The 15,311-nt window shown below is 35.5% G+C and overlaps 1 protein-coding gene across 11 annotated transcripts in view; it reads right to left on the bottom strand.

Moving 5' to 3' along the window:
- BIRC6 (baculoviral IAP repeat containing 6) overlaps nt 1–15,311 on the bottom strand; it is a 255,673-nt gene that overhangs the window by 139,437 nt on the left and 100,925 nt on the right. For 7 of the 11 annotated variants that reach the window (XR_004054254.1, XM_030920767.1, XM_030920772.1 and 4 more), the window contains 11 exons: nt 14,279–14,593; nt 13,948–14,047; nt 11,364–11,578; nt 10,994–11,202; nt 10,329–10,675; nt 9,522–9,741; nt 8,833–8,966; nt 7,988–8,125; nt 5,594–5,721; nt 2,258–2,389; nt 1,024–1,239 (listed from right to left, as the gene is read on the bottom strand). Coding sequence is in view for 10 of the 11 variants with exons in the window: in XM_030920767.1 (XP_030776627.1) it covers nt 1,024–1,239; nt 2,258–2,389; nt 5,594–5,721; nt 7,988–8,125; nt 8,833–8,966; nt 9,522–9,741; nt 10,329–10,675; nt 10,994–11,202; nt 11,364–11,578; nt 13,948–14,047; nt 14,279–14,593 (2,154 nt within the window). In the remaining variant the exon portion in view is untranslated. The remainder of the gene's footprint in view (nt 1–1,023; nt 1,240–2,257; nt 2,390–5,593; nt 5,722–7,987; nt 8,126–8,832; nt 8,967–9,521; nt 9,742–10,328; nt 10,676–10,993; nt 11,203–11,363; nt 11,579–13,947; nt 14,048–14,278; nt 14,594–15,311) is intronic. The other 4 variants (XM_030920770.1, XM_010372407.2, XM_030920773.1 and 1 more) reach the window with 2 other exon arrangements.

Below are 15,311 nucleotides of genomic sequence, written 5' to 3'. Positions count from 1 at the left end.
ATCATATACTTAAAGAGCAATTACATGTTTTTTTCAAACAATAACAGAAGTCTACCAATACTTTAGCACTGAACAACAGGTTTCAATAACGATGTATGAGTCTGGTGTCAAAAAAAAACTGCTTGAGATGAAATGCAAAAGAATGTAATTTCATGAATCAAATATTAAAATCTGGTTTAAAATCTAATTGTATAGTTAAGAATTAAATTTCTACGAACAGTGAATATGCCACAGAAAAGCAATCACGACATTAAAAGTCCTTTTTTTTTTTTGAGACAGTCTCGCTCTGTCACCAGGCTTGAGTGAAGTGGTGCGATTTTGGCTCACTGCAACCTCATCGCCCTCAGGTTCAAGCAATTATCCTGCCTCAGTCTCCCGAGTAACTGGGACTATAGGTGCATGCCACACCATACCCAGCTAATTTTTGTATTTTTAGTAAGGATGGGGTTTCACCATGTTGGCCATGATGGTCTCCATCTCTTGACCTTGTGATCTACCCCTCCGCCTTCCAAAGTGTTGGGATTTCAGGCGTGAAGCACCACACCCGGCCAGAAGCCCTTCTTTAATATAATCTGACACTTATTTGTGTATTTCCTATTTTAATTAATATAAGAAAGGCAGGTTGGAGATAAACATATCCACATTACTTGCATTTCAAACCCTCAAGTTTTAACTAAATTAAAATATAAATCAGGTTTCCTTAAGAAACAATTTGAAAAGAGTTTTTTTATCTTTTAAGACACAATAAAAAAAGTAACTGCAAAAAAGCAAAACCAAAAGAAGCATCATTTCTCTTAATCAAAATTGACTAAAAACATCATTCTTTCCTTGTTTTTAAATCCCTGTAAGTCTACATTTTTTTTTTTTATTTGAGAGACGCGGTTTTGTCACGTTGCCCACACTAGTCTCAAACTTCCTAGACTCAAACAGTCCACCCACCTCAGCATCCCAAAGTGCTGGGATTACAGACATGAGCCACCGCGCCTGGCCAACCCTATAAGTCTATACTTATAGTTTACGTACCTTACAAACAAACAACAAGAGATCAGCATGACATGTAAAATCCATGGAGAGAAGAAACAGAACAAGTTTCTGGACTACGGAGATACAACGTTCATGGGCCAGAGTAAATGGAAGTGGTTCTATCTCAGGACTTTCTTTTGTTGTTGTAACTTCTGTATCTAAATTAGAACGGGACCATTCTGCTGTCCGACGTAAACGAATTAAATCCTTAAAGTGCTGCACACAAAAAATCACAGTATTTAAATCAATGTTTACTTAATGAAAAGTTTTTCAGTAGAGATAGATTTAAGTAATGAAAATGTTCACGCCATATTACAACTTCTAAAGAGCAAAATTTTTAGATACACTGTAAGTTTCAAAAGTAAGAATATTAAAAGCTAAACTGACCAATATGCCTTACTTCCTACTTGGAGTAAAGTATCAGACATATAACAGAATTTCAGAAAAGTGAAATTCTACAGATGTTCACTGTAGATAATACATTAAGTTATTAAGTTGAATCTAACAACATAAACATTACCGTAACATCCTAAACATAATCTGTAAAAGGTTGAAGGTAAAGAAAACTAACATAACATCAAGTACAAAATATTAATTTGAGTTACTTCAAAATCTGGCGGAATACTTATAATTTCACATTATAGAAAGACTACAAACTTGTTTGATATATATATGGTATCCCTCAAAATTTTAAAAAGTAAACATCAAGGTTTTAAAACTTCCGAATCAGTTGAACTTCACTTTCACTTACAAAAGACATACTACATTTGAGCCTTGTGAGCACCACTGGACACAAGTTTCAATTCTAAACTCAGACACCAAAATATTCCAATAACAATACAAAGGGGAAAGAGAATGCCACATTTTTTCATTTTACATATAAATTTTACTTGTGAGGCTGATACAATGATATTTGCAATCATCTTGTATAATTTTGTATTGTAAAATGGAAATAAATCACTCTATCAATGCCACATTAGCAAAACTATACATTCCACTGTCCTTTAATTTACTGAAACTCAATCCACATTGAAGGTAATACGTTAGAATAATACTTAAAGCCCACATTTATCATACATTTCCTTCAGTTAAACTACCCCACCAAAAAAAAGTCCAGAGTAGATTGACTTCTCTGTTAAGCAGAATAATATATATTCAAGTTTCTTGATCATAATTAAAGATCATAAGTCCTTGACTTTTCTGAGATAATTATATTGAGAAGTACAGATCATACCTTTGAAGTGGCCTGCTTTAGTTTTGCTTGTTCTACCAGGAGTTTATATGACGATCCTTTGTTACTTTGTATTTTTTCTTTTTCCATCTGTTCTACCAATGCCTTCTGCTTTGCTTTTAGTAGGTTAAGTTGCTTTATAAAACAAATAAACATCTTTAACAATGTTAAAAAAAAAATTATTATACTCCTCACAGAATTCACACATCAAACTAATGGAACGCATATTATCTTGAAAGATGTAGTATAATTTTAACTGTTAATTTTTTTAAAAATCATTTCAAATCCCGACTTTGAGATCTCTCCCCGTTTTCATTAAAATCTCCCTTCCCCATGAGAGTAAGAAATAACTGGAAGACTTTCTTACATAAACCACTAACATAATTGAGTGATATGTATTTTTTAATAGAGGGGAAAAAAGTTTATTTTTAATTAAATATATGGGAAAAATATTTTACTTCTTAATATTTCTTAGCTCCGTTTTTATGGAAATCTGAAGAGTAGTACACATTTTGGTATGCCTATATTTTTAATTAAAATTTGGATTGAGATCATTGTAGTTACTTACTACAATGTAGCTTAAGAAATAATTAACCTATATATAAATAAGAAATAATACAGAAATCTCTTGTATACTTTACACAATTTTCTCTAACGATGACATTTTGCAAAAACTATAGGATAATATTACAAGATATGGACATTGATAGAATTCGCCAATCTTATTTCTCCACTTTCAGTTGCATTCATTTGTGTGTGTCTGTGTATGTATTTAGTTGGATACACTTCTACCTGTGTTAGTTCATGTATCCACAATAGTCAATACCAAACAATTCCACCACAAGGTTCCCTCATATCCTTTTATAACTATATCCACACTTCCCTCCTGCCCTATCTCCCCCATCTCTAAACAATGGCAATCAGCAGTCAACAACAATGAACAAACAGACAAAAGAAGAGAAATAACTCTCTGTTCATAAAGACCTTACAATCTGTTGAATGTGTTCTCCATACAGCAATGTACACAGTGTACACAGAAAGTTACTTTAAAGTACTAGAAAGACACAGCCACAACTATAAATGAATAATAATTTAGTCAGTAACTTATTATTGACACTTTTTTGTTGTTGTTGTTTTTTTTGAGACAGAGTCTCCCTGTGTCGCCCAGGCTGGACTAGTGGTGTGATCTCAGCTCACTGCAACCTCTGCCTCCCAGGTTTAAGTGATTCTCCTGTCTCATCCTCCTGAATAACTGGGACTACAGGCACACCCCACCACATTGGCCAGGCCAGTCTTGATCTCCTGGCCCCAACTGCCCAACTTGCCTCAGCCTCCCCAAGTGAGCCCTGCCTGACACCTATTTTCGTATCAGGAAAAAAAACATTACTAATATTATTATTATTATTATATATATATTTTTTGAGACGGAGTCTCGCTCTGTGGCCCAGGCTGGAGTGCAGTGGCCGGATCTCAGCTCACTGCAAGCTCCGCCTCCCGGGTTTACACCATTCTCCTGTCTCAGCCTCCTGAGTAGCTGGGACTACAGGCGCCCGCCACCTCGCCCGGCTAGTTTTTTGTATTTTTTAGTAGAGACGGGGTTTCACCGTGTTAGCCAGGATGGTCTCAATCTCCTGACCTCGTGATCCGCCCATCTCGGCCTCCCAAAGTGCTGGGATTACAGGCTTGAGCCACCGCGCCCGGCCTTACTAATATTATTTTTAAAAATCCACTTGGCTGTTATCTCCATAGATGAAAAAAACTCTATCCTAAATTAAAACTAGCATGTACACATAATTTTAAAAACATTAACTGAGAATTTCTACAAATCAGCATTTTGAGAAAATAGTTTCCAAAGTTCTATAATTAATGTACACAAGAAATATAATCAAGAAAAAAAATCGTTTTTAATTTATTCTGAAACAGCCAGTTTTAATTATTGTACAAATACAACTGGTTTTCACTAAGCCATTTGGCAGTAAGTTAGTAACCTGATGACCAATCGCCCTGATTACTTTCGTGTATAATTCCTAGAAATAAAAACAGTCTGCAAATGACAGTTACAACCATCAAAATCAGAGAAGTAATACTGACGCCTGACCACCAATTATCCCTCAGAGCACCTTTTAAGTTTTGCCAACTGTGCCAATACTGTCATTCATAATGAAGAATCAAGTAATAATATTCTACAGACAAATACTCACTGAGTGACACACTAGGTTTTGTTTTCTATCCTAATTAAATGCACTGAGCATAAACATTAAAAGATACAAATTACTACAACCTAAAATTGGTTAAAGGTCTCAAAAAGAAAAGCCAATTGAGGATGATGCTTCTCATCATTTTTCCTGCAAAGGACTGAACTAGCTCATAGTTGAAAAACTTAGAAGTGAAAAATAAACAACTTATTGCTAAGTCTACCTTTTAAAAAAGCCCCATGAATTAAAAATTTTTTTAAATATAAAAAATAAAACAACAAAATAAATTTCAAAAGCCCAAAGCTTTCGTAACATGCCAGAGCTAATGATTTTCACATAGAATCTTCGTACATCTTAAAGCAATAACAAAAATATTTTGTGGCTGGACACAGTGGCTCAGACCTATAATCCCAACACTTTGAGAGACCAAAGTAGAAGAATCGCCAGAGCCAGGAGTCCGAGAGCAGCCTGGGCAGCAAAGCCAGACCCTATCTCTACAAGAAACAATTTACAAATTAGCCTGGCATCCCAGGCTCTAATCCCAGCTACTCGGTAAGCTGAGGCAAGAGGACTGCTTGAGCCCAGGAATGTAGAGACTGCAGTGAACAGATTGTTCCACTGTACTCCAACCTAGGTAACAGAATGAGACCCCGTCTCACAAACAAACACACACACACACACACACACACACACACACGTATGAAAAAGGGAAAAAAAAGAAATGGAAAAAGAAACCAAAATTAAAACCAGAAGCTAGATAGAGGGGCAGAAGATGAATACCCTTTATCCAAAGGTCAACTAAAAGCCACTGAGAATTAAATGAAGGAAAATGGATTGAATTTTAAGCAAAACAAAAGAAGAGAGGTTTTTGACTAGGCAAAAGATAATGACAACCTCATTTAGAATGGTAGTAATAAAGATGTGTAACAGTAAATAGTTAAAGGAACATCAACGAAGTCTGTAAACTATATATTGTCATCATTTTAACAATTAAGGAAACCGAAGTCTCCAAAGTGTTAGGTAATTTTCCTAAGCTAAGAGCCCATTAAATGTCATACCTCGTATCTGATGGCACATCTATCTCATGCAACCTCCAAAACAATATTCTCAAACATTAAAAAATTTTAAATGTATTGACAATTACCTGTTTATGATGAACAAGCTGCTTTCTGATTTTTCTGGAATATAATCTATCAAGGCTACTGCTGCCTTTAGAAGATCTATTTAAGCTCTGAGTGTGTAGATTATTGTTAATAAAACTCCACTGATTACCTACAGGCGAAGGAAAACTTGTATTAATCATTCTGTTAAATGTGATTTTAAAGTACCTTTCCTACCCAAAAAACAAACAACACAATTATACATGTGCCAATCATGAAAAGCAGTTTTAATAAGAAAAACATTGTAAAGAAATTGCTAGAAGATCTGACTCTATAAAGACTGGATAACTGTCAATTATCTAATGTAGAGCCTAAATCATTTTAAAACCAGAGTTCCCTCTGTCTCCAATCTTTCCTTTAGATAATAGCGATTTTCCTCTACAATTAAGATTCATCTCTATACAACTCTGATGATGTCATTTAATTTTAACAACAAACACTACTATTGCCTATTTCAAACAAAGATGCTTTTAATCAGGGACCAAAAAAGGATACTCAACAATTTAATTAATAACTGCCAAAATAAGCTTAGATACTTCAGAATGCATAACTGTCTACCTATACTTACTCTCCTTTTTTGGAATATGTCCAGACTATTCTGCTTCATTTAATTCAGGCCCAACATCACACTTTACCTATCTCCAATCCTAAAACATCTTTTCTTAATCCTAAAAACATTTTTCTCTCTTTACTACCTATTTATCAAGTCTTAGTTCAAGTTCTTAAAACCCTAAAACTCTTCCACCAATGTTTCCATAGTATCTACATGTATAAACAAACATACCCCCAATACTATCTGTTATATTCCAAGATTACATTACAGTTTATTTTATATTTTCTTTTTTCAAGACTGTTTCTCAGCCAGGAGCAGTAGCTCACATCTGTAATCCCAGCAATTTGGGAGGCTGAGGCATGTGGGTCACTTGAGGTCAGGAGTTCAAGACCAGCCTGGCCAACATGGTGAAATCTTGTCTCTAACTAAAGATACAAAACAATTAGCCAGGCATGGTGGTATACGCCTATAATCCCAGCTACTTGGGAGGCTAAGACGGGAGAATCCTTTGAACCCAGGAGGTGGGGGTTGCCATGAGCTGAGATCGTGCCACTGCACTTAACCTGGGCGACAGAACGAGACAAGACTTTCTCAATATGAATGTAGTTTTATTTATGTTAATTGTATTTCTTACCTCTATATCCTACAACTGAGTAAACTAACTATAGATATACATTATTTTTTTAAAATCACTATAAAACAAATTCCTTATACATATGAATTCCCCATCATCTTCCTAAACACAATATGCACTATAAACAACTGATTCCACTATAACATCTCAAGGGAACTTTTAAAAATACTGAGTTCCTGACAATGTACAGAATTCCAAATTTTATGGATCTCAATGGCTTACATACTAGATGTAAACTGTATGTAGGCTTACATATCTCAATGGTTTACGTACTGGATTTAGCTATCTCAAATCCTTTATCTAAAAACCCTTATTTTCAGAACAAGAATCTCTGAGGAAAAATAAAAATAAATAAAAATAAAAAGCCTTGTTAATTGGGAAGAGGGGAATAAAATAATTTTGCAGGTTGATTTAATTTTTAAATTTTCCTGTGCTTTGAACCTATATAGAAAGCTTACAACTCAAAATCTGAGAATTTCTGTATTTAAAAATAAAGGTCATTTGTAGCTAATTAGCAGATACCAATAATGCTAAATGAAATGACACATCATACTAAGAAAAAATAAGAGCTCTCCGATTTCCCTTTCTTTTTTTTTTTTTTTTTTTTGAGACGGAGTCTCGCTCTGCCGCCCAGGCTGGAGTGCTGTGGCCGGATCTCAGCTCACCGCAAACTCCACCTCCCGGGTTCACGCCATTCTCCTGCCTCAGCCTCCTGAGTAGCTGGGACTACAGGCGTCCGCCACCTCGCCCGGCTAATTTTTTTGTATTTTTTAGTAGAGACGGGGTTTCACCGTGTTAGCCAGGATGGTCTCGATCTCCTGACCTCGTGATCCGCCCGTCTCGGCCTCCCAAAGTGCTGGGATTACAGGCTTGAGCCACCGCGCCCGGCCGATTTCCCTTTCTTAACTCATTTATATGCATGCTATTATAAAGTCTTTAAACGAGCCTGAGGGAAGACGCGTTGTGAAAGTCATAACTGTATTTAGAAACTAAAAGTCATGTCCAGACAAAGGAGCTTGTCTATGAAGTCCACCAAGTATAAATGTTATATTTAAACAGAATTGTAGTAAAGTTCATTTGTATTTTCTATAAATTACATACAGCTGGTAGCTCCAGGCCAATAGCCAGTTCTGGAACAACTGCGAAGTCACTCAAAATCCCCACCAACGTATTATTATAAACTTCTGATACCTGTCAGAAACCTCTCCCTGTCTTTACCATTCAAAGGTTTCTTTGCAGCTGCTGCTTCATCTTCAACAGTTGCCACATAATCCAGCAGCCTGGACACTAGCATAACAACCCAACTGATCATGGGAATATCTAGTACTCCTGTAGAGAGATGAGAGTAAAGGAAAAACATCCAGATGACTTTAGGATTCCTAATTAGGTATGATACTATAAGTGAAACAAAAAATTTTATAAATCCAAAACATATCATATCATTATTAATACTTTTATATGTAGTAAGTCTAAAAAATAGACACCAACAGCCAGAAACTGAGCAGAACATCAAATCTAATGAAAGACAAAGACTTCAAGGTATAAAAACAGATTAAGTGTAGGCTGAATCCAAAGTATAATATATAAACTAGAAAGCAAGGTATAAGAGGCTATTCTTAGACTCACAGGAACTGAAATAAAACATCTAACTCTCAGCTTATAATTCATATAGCACTAAACTATGTTCTAATGTTTTTATTCTTACAAAAAAGTTTGCTCAAACAAAACTCATTATTGTTGATTGGAACAAAACTGTGCCTTACAGCTTAAACTTATGTAAGGGAGTTTGATTTTAGTTATAATAGTATAGGAAAAACATACTATACTAAGTTCAAATAATGAAAACGTAATAAATTTTAAAAGTAATAACTACATGGCAGTCAATCACATGAAGGTTGCTCATTCTTTAAAGCTTACATCATAAAAATATTAAATGTGCTGCAATTAATATTAAAGTATTTCACAGAAGATATTTTATAAAAGCAATATTTACAGGAATATTGTTTTTACTAAAGAACACTGCTTTCTATTAATACCTTCTGTCCTCCTATGCATGGGTAACTGTGGCTGAAGAGGTGACAATAAATTATCCAAGAGATTAAGTAAGCTTTCTAATACTCCACTATTACTAAGTGATCTTTGACCAATGCAGGAAAGTAACATGAAGACCCTAAAAACAAAACAAAACAAAAAAAAAGAGAAAATAATAAGAATCAATTTGAGTGTTCAATTTTTAAAATAGCTTACACAGAAATTTAACAGAGTAATGACAGAATGTTTGCTTTCTTAAAACATACCATATATCAGACTGGGAAAGCAAGATTTGTATCTCGAGGTATGAAGTTAGAATTAGTTATTTTTCTAACTACTGGTTATATTTTCTAATGTTATTAACAAGAAATCAAGCACTTAGTGAATAAGAGAACTTTATTAGCCACAAACACATTTAGCACATAAAGTAACATAATCTAATAGAAATACTTATAAACACAGATCTATGAAGTTCACAAGTTCAATTAGAAAACTAAAGAGTAGAGTCTAAGTATTACTTATTATCTTCTTCGATACACAGTGCTGGTGCCCTTCACTGGTCATTTCACAAACTCTGAGATCTGCTTCATATTCACAACTTAGTATGCACATTTCAAAGATTTCAAAAGCTGACCAGTAACTGTGAAAAGTACAAATCATTAATAACAAATACCTCCAACATTTGCTGACCTACCTATCCTGTGGAAAGATGAGAAGCTGCTCTGAATTGTACAATTCCTGAAGGACATTAGAAAGAAATTGACCCCACCATCTTTCACCACCACACAGTTGAACAAGCAGAAGACCAGTATGTAACCGTATCTTTGGGGTTCCACTGATGCACAAGTGTTTAAAGAGCTCTTCACAGGCCTGGGCATGAAATGTGCTCTGCAAAACTGCAGGAACAGAGTGTCCTATTACAAGAAAGAAAACAGTAAACTTTCCTATTTAAATGTATTGTATAATATTAAAGCATGCCAAAACACACTTTCCTCTTTTCTAGTAATCAGTAGATAATTACATTCCATTTATTTTGCAATGTATTTACTCCTTATATGTAGAAATCTATTAGATACTTGGAGAGGGAAATATTTAGCATTTCTTGCCTATGGAGCTGGATGTATCAGATGACTGTGTCAGTGAATGTGTGAGCTTGTGTCATGATCAAAAATACCTCCTGGCTAAAAAATGATACCTTTATATTAGCAATTTATGAAAAGTTTCACTGTTGAATTTCCATGCAATACTTAATACCATGCCAGTAGCACAATGATGTGCATGTCAATAGCAGAAACCCAAAAGAAAAACACAAAAATTCATTTAAGAAATATTTAAAATAACAGGGAGAAATGGATTAACCTAAAGAGACATTTCATAAATATTGACGTTTTTAAAAATACCAAAATTTACAATATAAAATATTGACACAAATCCTAAAACATGCAGCAAAATCATATCAAGTATATTCCCAGCCTTTAAAATATGTAAGCCAAATACAAACCATTAGAAGCATGAAGCAGGCTGAGCAACGTGTCCAATAAATATCTGATGATAGTACGTAACTGCTCTGTGGAAGATGTCTGAATTAAATCTTCTGGATTTGATGTTTCACTCAACATCTTCCGGCTTGCACCTAGCGCCACTTTGAGTCTCTGCACTGCATTATGAGCCAAATTTAGTTGAAGCTGTAGCTGAATACAATCTTGATAAGCAGAAAAAACCCTACTGTCTTCCTCGACTGCCTTATCTGGTTTTCGTAAAAAGTACTGTGCATTGTTAGCACTGTTTAGAGGAGGAAGATCAATACTTTGCAAAAGAGTTTCCAGACGATGACAAGCCAAGTTATATCTAAAAGTAAAAAATGATTGAACAAAATAATTCTTGTAATGTCCTTTTTATGTACATGTACAAATACTAAGAATTAAATCTCTTAAACCTGTTAACATACAACCATTAAAAAGAATTACCCACTTGATAGGTACTAATACATGCAGCCCATTAATTAATCACAATATTTTCGTGCATTAGGTGTTACTGTAACGTGCTAATCTCCTACTTCCTTTTGCTCTTATCTGTACACCTATGAAAAGGTATTTCTTGACAGAATTATAAGCAAGACATTATATAAAATACAAAGTTTCAATAAAATTTGTACTCTGTACTAACCTGCACTGTATATCCTCCTGTAGAGCAACCATCATTGCTAAATGCTGGTCAATTTCTGGCTGGTTTGCAGATTCTCCTTCTCCCTTTAGAGGATCATGCATTAACTTCAGTTCACTTTCCCAAGGTAAGATGTAGGTGTGACCATAGTAAAATCCTAATGGGATTTTGGCTCTGGCATTTGTACTCCCATAACGTCCAATGACAGTGATCTGAAATGAAAAATTATAAATATACATATATGCACATCTGCCACAACAAAAATCTGAGCAATGTACTTTAAAAGATAGTTATATTTTTAAATTATCTTTATTTTTCATAACTTGTCAGAAACATAGAAAGCATATCAATTTACTTTCTTAAAGTTCTTTACCTTCATGAATCTGCACACAGGAGGTGGTATTAAGTCATGAAGAATTAGTGAATGGGTGCTTATATCAGTTGCCACTACCAACCGCCTTCCATCCACCTCTTCTCCTAATGTCCAAATGTCAATTGACAAAGAGGCCAAGTCTCCACAAGTGGGAATCAATACATCAGTCAACAATATAGGCCTCCCAAAATCCAAGGTCACAAATCTCCTTGCTCCTATGAGAGAAAGAAGAAACAGTTGACCAAAAATATATCAATTAACCAAATGATACACTCAAAAATAGTTTGGAGCACTCATCTTAAAATATGAAATCAACTCACTAAACTACAAACAGGAAAAGTAAATATGTAAAAACGGCCTTATCAATTGATTCAAAAATTTTCTGAAATACATATCTGTGTTAGTTTTGAACCCCAAGACTTAAGTAGAAAATTAAGAGTAGCTGGGCACAGTGGCAGGTGCCTCTAGTCCCAGCTACTGGGGACCTGAGACAGGAGAACTGCTTGAGCCGAGGAGTTCCAGGCTGCAATACATTAGACTGCTAATGCGCCTGTGAAGAGCCACTGTACTCCACACTGGGCAATACAGCGAAACCCCGGTCTCTCTCTCTCTCTCTTTTTTTTTTTTTTTTTTTTTTTTTTTGAGACGGAGTCTCGCTGTCGCCGAGGCTGGAGTGCAGTGGTGCGATCTTGGCTCATTGCAAGCTCTGCCTCCTGGGTTCACACCTTTCTCCAACCTCAGCCTCCCAAGTAGCTGGGACTACAGGCGCCTGTCACCATGCCTGGCTAATTTTTTGTATTTTTAGTAGAGACGGGGTTTCACCGAATTAGCCAGGATGGTCTCGATCTCCTGACCTCGTGATCCACCCACCTCGGCCTCCCAAAGTGCTGGGATTACAGGCGTGAGCCACCGCACCCGGCCACCCCTCTTTAAAAAACAAAAACAAAAAACAAAACAAAGCAAAAAAACAAGAGTAAGACTGTTACTGTTACAGTTAAGGCAATCAACAAACAAGCTTCTTTAAAACATTAGAGTTTTTAAAAATTAAATCAGCAAATGCAGTATATTAGTTAATTTTGTAAAGGATGAATCTACTCTTCTTTCAGCCATTAGCAACTTTTTTCTCAATTTCACAACCAGATGCATTTAAATACCAAACAGTATTACTTGATTTAGTTTCCTTAAGCCCTGCTTAACTTCCTGTGAAGTTGCATACTGCATTCATTGGGGTTTAGATGCAAAGTGAAAGCAGGACTACAATCATATATAATCAAACTACCACTGAAAAAGGCCTTGGGAAGGTCCTCTAATGGATCTCAAACAATGCTTTTTCCCAGTATAGACGTATCCCAGTCTCTTCAGCTCAATGCCAGATAAAACAGGTGAAGAAAAAGCAGATTTGCATCCCTCATTTCACCCACATTACAAGAGTAAGTTCAATTAGTAGAACAGAAGGCAGATCATTAATAATGTCATAATTCCTTTTCTTCTTTATTGTGTTGGGGTGGGTCAGCTAGTAACCTTACCAGCTACATTTTATAGTGAAGGAAAACAACTAAATTAAACTTCTAGGAATAGTGCTATTCTCAACAGAGCTAGTTTAAAAGAAAACAAGGCAGTTACTAATACTTCCCTAAAAAGAAAAATTATTAAAAACAAAGAAAGAATATAGTTATCCTCCTCAGGAAGCTTATGTACTGCAGTCACTGCTATGTATAAAAAACCAAATTACAATGTAAACAACTGCTCATCTCCCATAAGACTGCAGAATAACAAATTTCCCCTCTGAATGTCATCAACACTAATGTTGTTACCAATGAATGATTAGTTGGGCAGAAAATACCATAAGACTTTTATTTTAGCTTTCAAACTCCTTCTTAAAAAGAGGAAACAACCACATTGCAATAACGCAGATATTATTTAATTCTTCATATAATGATACATGTTACAGTGTATACTATAACCTTATTACTTCCTTGAGGATTTTCTTCAACTCTCCTGCTGCTAAACCACAAAAATGTTTGTGGTAGTTAAAACCAACTTTTTTAAGAGAAAAACTGCCTACAGTTTATTCACAAATATGTTGCAATTGAAAGCATCTATCCCAATCTCAGTTCTCTAGCATATAAGCAGAAAACAAACTTAGGTAACACTCAAACTATTCAGAGCCTACAATATGTTATTATTCTTATCCAGTTATTATAGTAAGCAGTAGTTCTGTTTGCTCTTCTCAAGAAAAAGTTCCCCTATAAGAAGGCTAGTTTTCGGAATATTTTGAGTGTAATTTCTAGCATAATGGTGATTTGGCCAACTACAATGAATTATTTATGTCAATAATACATCAGCAGTCAAGATTCATAAACAGATCAAATCCATTACCCAACAGCACTCTTTATGCAATATGGTGGGCACAAAGCTTGACATGTAAGTGCTTATTCTTGATAAAATGTACTTTACCGAAGAGGAAATGCGATTTGCAAAACAAAACAAAACAAAAATCAAACTGAAGAATAATGAGTCTTAAAAAGGCTGGCAGACTAAGCAAAAAAAAAATATATATATATTTTAAGAAAGTGAAGATTACCTGAATGCATTCGCTCTATAATAATGGACTGGTGAGGCGGAGGTTGAAGAAAATGCGAAGCATGAGAAATTGCAAGGGCTAGACCAGAACCAAGTGGATTCTAGAGCGGGGGGGAAAAAAAAGTCTAACTTTATACTGATATTACTACAGTTCTATAAAAACTACTAACCATAATATCAAATTAGTAAGTTTCTTCTCTTAATGTACTGTAATATTTTATAAAAGAAAATAATTTGATACATCAAGTTGTTATTAAAAATTTTGCCTTCTAGAGTATATTTCAAGATATTTTTAAATGTCTAAGCCGACACCTATTTAAAACATAATTTACCATTCTGGACTTGTTGGAATTTTTGTTATGTGCAGCAAGATTGACTGCTGGGGGATCAATGACTGAGCCTGGGAAAAGCTGTGCAAGTTCGGCATTAATCACAACGGAAACTGCTTCATTGGGTGGAGTGAGTGGTGGAGTCATAAAAAGAGGTGTTGTTTTTGGAGTGGGTGGAATAACATCAGATGGATGAATGAAGAATCCAGGGGCAGCCACTGGGTTGGAAGGCACAGAGTTGTGAACAGGACCTACTGCTGATGCTGCTGCAGCTGCTGCAGCTGTTGTCTGATGTAACTTGGCTTCCAGCTTTGCTTTCTGCAAAAGAAGTAAAAGCAACATATATAGACTAATCCTGCCTACCTAAATTGTAGCAGAATACCATATGGGCATATATTATGAAGATAAACATAATTAAATTGATCATACTTAAAGATGAAATTAAATCAAAACTGGACTCAATATAAATGGATCATTGCTTTGCTATGTACACTTTAAATATTTAACACAAAATTTCCTGTGTTATTTGGGAACTAGGACTCTTCCAAGGTAGTGGTGAAAAGGAAGCACAACAATTAAATGTAAATAAGGAATATCTGCTCAAAACAAAATATTTTAAGGAGGTGAATTCTCAGGTTGACTAATGTAATACAATTTGTCACCTGAAATTGCCACAGATTTCATTTAAACCAGCGGTCCTCAACTTTTTTGACACAAGGGACCAGTTTCATGGAAGACAATTTTTCCACAGATGTGGGGAGATGTGGCAGAGGCACAGGCGACTGGTTTCGGGATGAAACTGTTCCACCTCAGTCATCAGGCATTAGACTCTCATAAGGAACGTGCAACCTAGATCCCTCACACGCACAGTTCACAATAAGGTTCATGCTCCTATGAGAATCAAATGCCCTTGCTGATCTAAAAGGAGATGGAACTCAGGTAGTGCTCGCTTGCCCACCGCTCACATCTTGCTGTGCAGCCCAGTTCCTCAAAGGCCATTTATTGGTACTGGTCTGTGGCCCAGGGATTGGAGACC

The sequence above is a fragment of the Rhinopithecus roxellana genome, chromosome 17, assembly GCF_007565055.1.
Source record: "Rhinopithecus roxellana isolate Shanxi Qingling chromosome 17, ASM756505v1, whole genome shotgun sequence".
Lineage (NCBI taxonomy): Eukaryota > Metazoa > Chordata > Mammalia > Primates > Cercopithecidae > Rhinopithecus > Rhinopithecus roxellana.
The sequence above is the reverse complement of the archived record's forward strand: the minus strand, read 5'-3'. Positions and strand labels throughout refer to the sequence as shown.